Below are 12,379 nucleotides of genomic sequence, written 5' to 3'. Positions count from 1 at the left end.
ACTGTTTTTAAACAGGTTTTTAAAAAGAGTGAGAAGAAAAAAAAAAAAAAGAAGAAAAGAAAAGAAAAAAGAAGCCCCAAACCCTCGAGCAACTAGAAAAAAACGCTACTTGATCAGTAATAGCTTTACAGTCTATAAGAACAATTACTGGAAAGTGTTTAGCAGAAATATATTTCCCTGAATTAAAGTCTAAAAAAAAGTCATTGTCTAATCCTAAATCATGAGAGAAAAGGCTATCAGAACTTCACCAGAAGAAAGCTTTCTGAGCCCCTGATGCTGCAAGTGTCCTCATCTGATTTACTGTGAAACAGTGTTGGGACTGCTAAATAAAAAGATGGCTGCAGACAGTATAGCACCATACATTTTCTTCAGAGAGGATACTGCAGGAGGAAAAAAAAAAAAAAACCTGGGATCAAATCCTGTTCCATCACTTACAACCTTGGTCAAATCAACTGACAACTTGGAGTTTCAAATCTGCTTTATCTAGAAAATGGAGTAAATATCTTACTAGGTACTCTGCAGTGTTCCTTGAAGGATTAAGTAAAATAATATATATAACAATGTTTTGTAAACTATGATGTACCATGTAAATTACATCAGCTTTTGGATGAATCAGTCTAGGCACTCCTCAAAAATCTTTTGCCAATTACATCAGCTTTTTGGATGAATCAGTCTAGGCACTTCTCAAAACTCTTTTTACCGTGCACTTTGCTGATATGACTGGTGAATATATTGTATGGAAACTCTTCTATAAAAACTCAGGCCACAGATTGCCAGTCTGAAGACCAACTGCCAGTTATAAGTTTTTTCATTGGGATGTCAAAATCAAGGATCTTCACTCAACGAGTACCACTGAAAAAGTTCAGTCTATTAGCTTCTTTCCTATGCAACAAAAATATTCTTTGTAAGCTTTTTGCCTGTGTGACTACTGACACACATGCTAAAACTCCTCTTGCAAAAAGGTTGTCCTATTCCCTTGCAACCATTCACTATTTTTTGACCACACCATAATTAATATTCAAGTTGTTAATAAGGTGTGAAGGTTGGTGGAAGGCCTTCTCAAAGTCAGAACACTCTCTCTAGGATGAAGCCAGGGTGTTGAGAAAAGTATGTTCTCTGACTGAAGGTTTTTCAACAGTAATTGCACTCAACGGGTTTCTCTTGAGCATGGAGTTGATAATGTTGAGTGAGGTATGAGGGTAGGCTGAAAAATTTCCCACACAGCTGACACTGGTAAGGCCTCTCTTGAGCATGAATCCAATAATGCTGAATGAGATGTGACCTCTGACTGAAGGTTTTGCCACAGTCGCAACACTGGCAGGCTCTCTCTCCAACATGGTCATGTTTCCGCTGATAGCTAATTAAATATGTCTTGTTGCGTGGCAACCTAGGGGGAAGGGCTCTTGCTGCCTGATGGTCTTTGAGATGTTGAAAAGAATGCACATCCTGAATAAAGGCTTTGTCACACTGAGAACATTCATAGCAGTCCTCCTGACTATGAATTCTTACATGCCCACAGAGAATTGCACGCTGGATCAAAGACTTTCCACCTTCCTTGCATCCAGAGAGCTTCTTACCAGAATAAGTGCTCCGATGTCTCGGGAGGTGTGGCATGAGATAGAAGATTTCACTATATTGTTTACATTTGAAGTGTTTCTTCCCAGTATGGATCTGCTCATGTCTTCCTAGGGCCATTTGGGTGCTAAAGGTTCTTTTGCAAAATTTGCATCTGTTGTGTTTGGTATCTTGGAGAAAAGGCTCATTGTGTACTGGCTAAGGACTGGTATACATTCCAGGAGTAATACATTCTTGGGATCTTTTCCTAGAGGACTTTCTGGTTGCTCAGTAAGATTAGAGCTTTCCTCAAATTCATCACTACCATGACTTCTTTCCTAAGCAAGGGTCTTAGGGTCACTCATTGTTACAGGATGCAGAAGTTTCTCCTGGTTGCCCTGGTGTGATTCCGACAGGTCATCAGGAGAAGATTTGCCTACAAAGATGTGCGAGAAGTTACCCACTGCCAGAGCCTCCAAACCTGTCCCCAAGGATGATTTTTCTATAGGTAGACTTTGCTCTGGAGTTAGTTCTTTGGTTTCAGGTCTCTTCTCCCAATCTAGAAGAAATGTAAAGCTTCCTCTACTCTTTCTACTGGGACAGACACTCCATTATAGTAGAAACAGAAGGGACCAAAGACAATGGAACAGGGCTAATGGAGATTTGAGAGTTTTGTGGGAACCTAAGGAGAAAACAGGAAAAGGATGGAAAGGACAGTAAGCAAGAAAGGGTGAGGAAGAGGCAGAAAAGGGACCATGGAGGACTTTATATTGACAGAGATTCCATAGACAGTAGAATGAGGAGGAAACCAGAGAAAGAACTGAGATTGGGGTTTGTCAGCATTTTCCAAACCATGCTTTGTAGATCTCTAATATTCTGAAAAACTAATAGCTGTGACCCTAAAACGGGTTCCACTGTCAAGTTAATTTGGGAAATACTGTATGATACAAGTTAAGCAGGTTTCATTCCTGTAGGAGTCTTCAGAACTTTAATAGGCACCTCAAATCTGAAAGAGCGAAGGTACAGAATGTGGCATTTCTCAACCAGATTTTACCACAGAAACTTTAACAAACAACACACACACACACAAAGAAACACCTATGACCATGAGTCTTCGGGACCACTGAGGAAACACCAGAATAAACACTGGTCAAAAGCCTTCTTGCTCAGAATAAAGCAAAAGGATTCTAACTCTCCTCTTGGCTCCCAATCTCTGGTTTTACCCGAATCTACAAAGCCAACCAACTAATTCCTTTCAATGCAACATTTATTAAATGCCTATTTTGTGCAAGGAATTATCCAACCCAGATGGTTGTCAGAAATCTGAAAAAAAGTACTCTAATCAATGTGTGATGATAATATCAGAGTAATGAGCATACCCATCAGCACAAAACTTTATAATTTATTTGTGATGGGAGTATTTGAGCTTTTCTTTTCTGGTCATTTGAAAACATACAATAAATTATTAATTATAGACTCCTAGCACTACTGTAGACCTCTAAAACTTTTATTTTTCCTATACAGCTGTAATTTTGCATTTGTTAACCAACTTCTTCCTATCTCCCATACCCTTCCCAGCCTCTAGTAACCACAATTCTACTCTCTTCTTCTATGAGCTCAACATATTTCGCTCCCACATATGGGTGAGAAAATGTGATTTTTTTCTTTCTGTGTCTGAGTTATTTCACTTAACATAATGTCTAATAGGCTCTGACAGACGACTGGATAAGGAAAACGTGTAATATATACGCAATGGAATACTACTCTGCCATAAAAAAAAATGAAATTCTGCCATTTGCAGCAACATGAACTTGAAGAAAATTATGTTAAGTGAAATAAGCCAGGCATAGAAAGAGAAATACCACGTGTCCTCACTCATAAATGGGAGTTTAAAAAAATAAACAAATAAATAAAAAAAGAAAGAAAGAAAGATAAAACAATTACAGTAATACACTGAGCTTTCAAAAGGAGAGAACAGAACTGAGGCCACCAGAGGTGGGAAAGGGGGAGGGAGAGGGGGGTTAACAAGAAATTGGTAAAGGGCCACAAAAAATGATTACATTCTGTAATGCTGAATATACTAATTATCCTGATTTAAGCATCACATATTGCAGACAAGAAATGACATTCAATGCTACACCCCACAGACATATAAAATCAATTACATTTCAATAAAAGAAATGTGTTACAGGCTCATCCACGTTGCCACAAATGACAGGATTTCATTCTTTTTTATGGCTGGATATGTACAATTATTACATGTCAATTAAAAAATAAAATAAGAAGTTTTTAAAATTAAATTTAAAAAAAATTTTTTTAATTTTATACATTGTTAGTGGGAACGTAAATTAGTACAGCCATTATGGAGAACAGTATGGAGATTTCTCAAACAACTACAGATAGAACTACCATATGATCCAGCAAACCCACTATGGGGTGTATATCCAAGGGAATGGAAATCAACAAGTTGAAAGGATACTTGCGTCGTGTTTATCATGGCTCTATTCTTCTAGCCAAGAGCTAGCTAAATGTCCTTCAACAGATGATTGGATAAAGAAAATGTTGTATGCATATATATATAAAAAATGGAATACTACTAAGCCATAAAAAAGAATGAAATTCTGCCATTTGCAGGCACATGGATATGCTTAGAGAAAATTATATTAAGTGAAATAAGCCAGGCATAGAGAGAGAAATACCACATGTCCTTACTCACATGTGAAAGTTTAAAAAGTTGATCTCAGAGAAGCAGAGAGTGGTTACTAGAGACCAATGCGGGGGAGAGAAAGGGGCTTATGGAGAGATGGTGGTCAGTAGAGATAAAATTGTAGAGATAGGAAGAATGGGATCTAGTGGTCTATAGCAATATAGGGAGACTACAGTCAACAACCAACTACTGTGTATCTTTGGATAGCTTACTGAGATGATGTTGAAGATTCCCAGTACAAAGAGGTGACAAACGTTTGAGGTGACAGATATACTAAGCGCCCTGATATCATTGCACACAGTATGAATGTACCCAAATATCATATTGTCCTCCATAAAGATATTCAATTATCATGGGTCAGTTAAGAAAAATAAATTTAAAAGAGGAAAAAAAAGAGAAAAATAGAGAGTAAAATAGTGGTTACCAGAAGCAGGGAAAGGGAGAGGGAAGCGGGGGATGGGGAAAAGTTGGTAGACTGGTAAAAAGTTATGAAGTTACAGTTAGATAGGAAGAATAAGTTCTGGTGCTCTAGGGTGTCAGGATCTTGTAATGTTATAACCACAAAGAAGTGATAAATGTTTAGATGACAGATATGTTAACTATTCTGATTGCATTATTATGCATCTAATAATATTGCATTGCATGTTTCAAGATAGCCAGAAAGGAGGATCTTGTAATGTTATAACCACAAAGAAGTGATAAATGTTTAGATGACAGATATGTTAACTATTCTGATTGCATTATTATGCATCTAATAATATTGCATTGCATGTTTCAAGATAGCCAGAAAGGAGGATCTTGTAATGTTATAACCACAAAGAAGTGATAAATGTTTAGATGACAGATATGTTAACTATTCTGATTGCATTATTATGCAATATATGCATATACTGAAATAACAAACTGTATCCCATAAACATGTACAATGAAAAAAATAAATTAAAAAACAAAAAGAGAAAAGAAAGTACTAAGGAGAAAGGGCCCCTGAGGTAAGAGCACCTACCATTCTTCTCCCTGACCTGGTGGGCTTTGAGGAATGCTCCCTGACCAGCATCTCCCAGCCTCCCTGCCCACTAACTGGGCGGGGGTATTGTCTACCCTAATTCCAGTCTCCTTGGGCTTCCCCTTCACTACTCACCCTGACTTATCACTGTGTTACTGTCTTCCTCCATCACGCATGACTCCTGCTCTTCCAGGAGTAATATGATGTCAGGTTTAGAGAACTGATGCCCTGTTGAAGAAGGAAGACTCATAATTTGGGGGTTCAGCAACTCTCAACCCTGGGTCCTAAGGACTTTGGGATAATAAGGAGAAAACTCTCATGGGAATAAAACGAAACCTGCTTCCAAGCCTGTAGAGTAGTGATTCTCAACGACTTTGCTCCCGAGGGGACATCTGGCAATGTCTGGACATATCCTTGGTTGTCACAACTGTAGAAGAAGAGGCAGGTGGTTCTGGCATCCAGTGGGTGTAGGTAGAGCAGAGCTGCTCTGCTCAACATCCTGCAGTGCACAGGACAGCCCACACCCAGAGAATTATCTGGCTCCATACATCAATAGTGCTGAGGTTGAAAAACTCTGCTATAGAGCAAAAACTGAAAAGGGGGCCTGAGGACAGTGTGCTGGGCTCTGTATTTCAGCATGAGAAATCTGACGTAGCCACTCAAAAAGTGAACAGCATTATGGCTCTTTTTCCTCCTGTGATAACCTCCATCCCCCCTTTGTCTTCAAATGCTGCTCCTCTCCCTCCCTCAGTTTCTTGTTTTCTAAACTTCAGTCATTTGCAGACCACATCACATTATTAGGCACTTGTTTACTATCTGTTTCTCCTCACTCAAATATAACATCCAGGAGAACAGGAATTCTCATCTATTTTATAACCCCAATGCCTATACCAGACCTGGCACATCATGGGTTCACTGACAAATTAATGAATGACCTTCATATTTTGGTTATATTTATGTGTCATTTATAGTAGTATTTAGTATTTAATATTTTTCATTAGATCACCTTTTTTTTTTAACTTGGATACACTTATTTTATTAGCACCATGTTGCAACCAACTGAACTAAATGGCCATGGTGAATATGTTTATTTTAAATGAAAGCTTCGTATCAGTTCTATAAATAAAAACCAATGTTGCTTGTGAGAAAAAAAACTGAGGGTAATTCAACAATAAATACAATAGAAACTAACACTATTGAGTGCTAGCTAGGTTCTGTTGTCTATCTAATGCTCAGGGCTTGGAGTCTGCTCACTCTTTGCTAAAATGGAAGATCAGCAAGATGCAGAGACAAGCTAACACCAATCCGACACTTTCTACCTGATACAATCAAAAGGTTTGAAAGAAAACTAGAAGAGGAGCCTCTTCCTCACGCATTTACTGAAGGATTATTGCATGCTGTCCTTATACTGCCTAAAATACCCTCCATTTAACCCATTGTATTCATTCCACACTTGGGAAGACAATGTCCTGGGTGATGTATAAGATCTCTATTAACCCAAAACCTTCAGTGTTATAAGAAGCCAAGGGCTTACAAGAAGACCAAAATGCCTCCAGGTCACTGCATACAGGCTGAAAAGATGAAACTGATTTATTCCCTCTCTCAATACTCTTCCCTCCATTTTAAGTCACAAAATGTGGTAACCTAGAGAAGAGTGTAAAGTATGTTGGGAAGGCATTTCCTTGTGGCTGATAAAAATCATCACTAAAATTACACCTCCGTGTGCTTGGTTTGAAGTAAGGTATGTCCGTCTTCCAACTAGGTCTCTGACTTTATACGAATAAGAGCACCAGGTTACTGCTATAGAAATTGTGTTTGTTTTCTATTCTATTTTTTCAGGAGATCTCAAAACCCCAAAAAAGCCACTGAAAGAAGATCCTGGAACTGGCAACAAAAAGTTTTCAATTGTGAGGAGAGGTAAACAATTTTGCCTCTGGATATGAAGTGAGACTGGCAGTCTCTAACTCCTAAACCTTGAATCCAGTAGAAGCCTTTGGACCTTCTAGAATTTTCAGCAATCCCATTGCTCATTCAAAAAACATCATTTTGAGCCTCCTATTGTGCTAAGACCCGATGAAGCAAACCCCGTGGTGTTAATAAAATAAGCATATTCAAGTTAAAAAGAAAGGTGATCTAATGATCTAATGACTTTAAGAGGGCAGATTCTGGAATCCGATCACTTGGGGTCAAATCCCAGCTTTAACTTTTCCATAACTCAGTTTCCTCATCTGTAAAATGGCATTAATAACAAAAACAACAATAAGAAGTATACTTCCCTCCATAGGACTAGACTAGTGTGAGGACTGAAAGAGTTAAAACATGTAGAACATTTAAATCAGTGCCTGACATAAATGAAGTGTTCAATAAATGTTAGCTATTTTATGAGGTTAAGAGTGAGTTTAATATAAAATTGCCTCTGACATGGGTTGAGACTCATTGACATAATGAACCACGATTTCTTATGAGAAGACATGAAAGAGTTGGGAACCACTGCCATAGTGGGCAAAGAACAAGTTCCATGCAGAAAGGATACTTACCTACAGAGACCAGGTTCCTGTAGTTCTCCAGTGTCACCTCCCGGTAGAGGTTCCTCTGAACAGCACTAAGGTAGCTTAATTCCTCTGGGCTGAAGTCCACAACCAGATCCTTGAAGGTCACCAACTCCTAAAACAGCAGAAATGATCCTAAATGATCAAAGTCCAAGAACCATGGGGGAAGGGAGCCTCATGAGAGAGCACTGAACATGAAGCAGCCATTCAGACCCGCAGAAATCTTTCAAGTGTTCTAATCCAGAGGCCACAGGGGCCTAGCCATGCACCTGTCTTTGTCTTATGGTCTGCCAGAAGTAGGAACATTTCTGAGACAATTCCTGCTGCTAATTACCACAGATTTGGGCTGGAGGGAAAAGATCCTTTTAAGCCACTTTGTAAAGAAAGAAAGCAAGAATGCAAACATTTAAAAGCTCAGCAGTATACCTCAGCCTCAGGAATCAGAGAGTTTGGTTCATGTCCTGGCTCTGGTTCTTATTAGCTTTGTGAGTTTTGGTAGGTTAAGCCTCAGTGTCTCATCTGTAAAACTCAAAAGAGCTGATAAATATGGAGAGAGATTTAATCTTCCTAGAAAAAAGGAAAATATAAATCAAAATGACAAAGTACCATTTTATATTCATTCAGCTAAAAAAATTAAGAATTCTGACAATACCAAAGGTTATATAGATCATGGATCCACAACATCTCTTATAAAATGCTAAGGGAAATGTAAATAGGTAAAGCACTTTGGAGCCAGAAATTTTATTCCTAGGTATATTTGTTCATGTGTTCTTGGAGACCCATATGGGCTTGTTTGCATTGTTGATAATACCCGAAATCTGGAAACAACCCAAGCATCCTTTTACAGTAGAAGAGATAAATATGGCATAGTGATACCATGAAATATTCCAGCAATACAAATTAACAAACTACAGTTACAATACAACATTCTTGGTAACCTAGGGTTGAATTTAAAAGGCAGATACTAGAAGACTTCATAAGACTATGATACTAATTTTGTTAGTACACATCTTTTGTGTTGTAATGGAAACTTTCTAAAGCTTATTATGCAGATCAGTGAACATCACATTAGACTAGAGGTCAGGTACTGGCTGCCCAGCTCCTACAGAGGGGTTTATTTTACTCACATGGGTTTCTTAACTCCTTTTATAAAATTAATATTACCTACTAACACCAAAAAGTTAGGAGATTTCATGTTACTATATGGATTTTTGGCTTCTCTAAAAAAAAAAAAAAAAAAAAAAAACATAAGATCTAGGGACCTGGGTCTACATGCTCACATGGCACCATTAGCACAAGCTTAGTCACAGCTGCTGATTTATATGGGGTAGGCACTCGCCAGTTTGCCGTAATCTACGCAGACCAATTCCTTATTTATTACCTCAGCAGTTCCCGGAAGCATCTTTACTTGGGATCCCTGACATAGACAAGGTAGGAACAGATGGCTACTCTCAGGAGCAGATGTTCTTGAACACTGTAAATCAAACTTTTTTCCTTCTCTCCCTACCAAGGAGCCTTTTTAGATAATTTTCTCTAATTACCATCCCCCAGTGATTTTTTTTTTCTGGTTCCAAAGAAAGCACAGCACATTAACCTCATTATTGTCTTTTAGGTTTCTAAAATGTGATTTCACATGAACATTAAGGAGATTTTTGGAAAAAGTAAGAAAAAGAAAGAATGAAAAATTTACAACAGTATTATGTCCCTATAAGAGCTGCTATTGGTTGAGGACCTTTAGCAGGCCACATACTTTGTGTGGTTGGGAGGGATTATCTCCATTTGAACTATTTTCATTGTCACAAAGTACCTTCCAGTCCTTGACCACATAGATATACTTTTTGGAATAATTATAAATTAGCATTGATCCACATACATCCTTATTAGATGCTTCTCAAACTTTAAGTGCACACAAATCACCTGGGAATCTTGTTAAATGCAGATTCTGACTCAGTTGGTTGGGGTGGGACCAGAGATGCTGCATTTCTTGTTTTTTTTTTTTTAAATAACAGCTTTGTTACATCTCATATACCTATAATTCACCTATTTAAGGTATACAATTCATTGGTTTTTAGCATATGCACAGATTTGTACAGTCATCACCCCAATCAATTTCAGAACATTTTTTATCACCCCAAAAAGAGACTGTGTACCCTTTAAGTCACTCATTTCCCTCAAAAATTTCCCCAGGCCTAGGCAACCACTAATCTACTTTCTGTTTCTACAGATTTGCCTCTCCTGGACATTACACATAAACAGAATAATACAGTACTCCCATGAAATTTTAATATTGCAGACTTACTATATATCTGTGTATGTACTGTATGCATATCTGTGCTTTACATGTAAAAAGAATGATTTTTCATGCCTAAGAACCACGTTTGTCCCCTTGGAGGCAATATCACCCCCAGTGAGAATGCATGTTCCAGAACATCACTTTCAAAGAAAAGTTCCTTTTCAATCGTTCTGTGACTCTTCAGTGCCACCTACATGGTTTCAAGCACATTCTTTTCTTTCTCAAATAGGGCCTAATGCAAGTAGGAATTCAGTAAACATTGGTGAACAAACAGATGATGGTACTACCAGTCCCATCTGTATAATCTTATATAAAGCAAAAAAGCTTTATATTTGGTGATTTCATTAAAATATTCATTATTTGAAGGAAATACATGGCAGGACATATTATATTTCATTTTTTAAAAAAATTCTAGGCTATCCTAGCCTGTCCGTGCTTCCCAATGAACTCCACTGTCTCAAATTTCACAAATCTAAAAATTTAGTTGGAATGGGATGGCTAGATAAACTTCAGCATGCCTCGTTAAATTTGAATTTCAGCTAAACAAAAAATAATTTTTAGAATAAGTATGTTCCAAATACTGTATAGGACATACTTATGCTAAAAATTTATTCATTGTTTATCTGAAACTCAAATTTTATTGGGTGATCTGTGTTTTTATTTGCTAAATCTTTCCAGCCTAAGTTGGAGTAATGGCACTGCAGGAGACAGCAATAACTAAGGGATTAGGAATGTGCACTCTGAATTCAGGCTGCCTGAGTTCATATCCCAGACCTACCACTTAACAGCCATGTGACCTTCAGCAAGTTACTTAACCTTTCTGCCTGCATTCCTTCCTATATAAAAAGAAACTATAATAGCCCAAACAACATGAGGGTTGCTTTGAATAAAATGAAATACTAAAAAACAAACAAATAATTTCTTTGAGAGATGAGAAAAGAGGAAAAATATTAAATTTATAGTATGTGGGATGCTGACGGTGCAACAGAGGGAAAAAAAGCAGGGAAGGGGGATACAAAGAGTTAGAAGAAAATTCTAGATAGTGTAGTCAGGGAAAAGGCTCAGTATGGTGATAGTTATATAAAGACTTAACAGAAATGAGGATATGGATTTTATTAATAGGGAAGGTCCAGAAATTGGGAAGGTCCAGAAATCAGGAAGATAAGATCCCCAGATTTGAGAACCTGGTCAAAAGAAAGCCTAACTCACCTGGGACCTGGCTGATGGTAGGTTGTCTAACATCTTTGTGTTCTTCTTTTGGTGTTTTCTGGTGTTTCTCTTTTCTGTAAGGGCAGAGTCGTGAGCAGGAAAACCTGGAAGGGAGAGAGGAATAACCATGGACTCGAGTCCTGTCTGGCAGCACCGACAGATACAGTAAGTGACCAGCCACCCTCATATCACCCCATCCTGCCATAGGGAGGTAGCAGCAGTCCTGGACTTCCTATGGTAAAGAGAAAGACCATAGAAATCATTTCTCAACTCAATATACTAAGTTCCAAAAGAAAGTTCTGGTCATTTCCCAACTATAAACTCTTCATTGACTCTTTACTGCCTTCCAAATAAAATGAAAGTTCCCTCTGTATCAGTGGTTTCTAGCTTTACTATCCAGTCAAAATTACCAGAGTACTTCAGTTACTCAACTGTAAAATGGACATAATGATGATACCTATACCTTAAGGGCTCTTGTGAGAATTAAACATTACATATATAAGGCACACAGTAGGTACTTTTTGAAATGGCAGCTCTTATTATTGAGCCTTTCCTACATCTTTTTCACTCACTGATCTGGAAGATTAACAGTACCTTCCCTCCAGAAACTTGAGCCTTGAAGACCTTTCTTGTCTGTAATCTCTATTCCAAGCGCACCTTCCATTATTCTGTTAAAGAACAGCCCAGGGAGATCTATCTCCTTCCTCCTGAACTCCAGCTCCACCAATACTTCCAAGCCTCTGGCCAAGTTTTTAACTTCCCTGGGACAATACCCACTATGGTCCACCTGAGGCAGTATAACACCATGATTAAGAGTACAGGCTAGAGGGCCGGCCCGGTGGCGCACTGGATAGTGTGCCGCTTGGGAAGCGCAGCGGCGCTCCCGCCCGAGGGTTCAGATCCCACATACAGACCGGTTCCCGCTCACTGGCTGAGCGAAGCGCGGGAGCAACACCGAGGGTTGCAATCCCGTTGCCGGTCCCTGGCCCGGTACGGGGGCAACACTGACGGTTGCGATCCGTTGCCGGACACGGAAAAAGACAAAAGAAAAAAAAAAAAAAAAA

At 38.5% G+C, this 12,379-nt stretch overlaps 1 protein-coding gene across 1 annotated transcript; it reads right to left on the bottom strand.

Annotated features, from left to right (window-relative positions):
* Nucleotides 1-1,131: 1,131 nt before the first annotated feature.
* On the bottom strand, nucleotides 1,132-11,444 carry ZIM2 (zinc finger, imprinted 2). The gene is given in 5 exon segments (XM_008594218.1): nucleotides 1,132-1,811; nucleotides 1,814-1,990; nucleotides 5,400-5,492; nucleotides 7,802-7,928; nucleotides 11,316-11,444. Coding segments are annotated over 5 exon segments (1,206 nt in total).
* Nucleotides 11,445-12,379: the final 935 nt, after the last annotated feature.

Source organism: Galeopterus variegatus, unplaced genomic scaffold (assembly GCF_000696425.1).
Source record: "Galeopterus variegatus unplaced genomic scaffold, G_variegatus-3.0.2 Scaffold10378, whole genome shotgun sequence".
In the NCBI taxonomy this organism is placed as follows: domain Eukaryota; kingdom Metazoa; phylum Chordata; class Mammalia; order Dermoptera; family Cynocephalidae; genus Galeopterus; species Galeopterus variegatus.
This window is presented reverse-complemented; position numbering and strand designations above follow the sequence as displayed.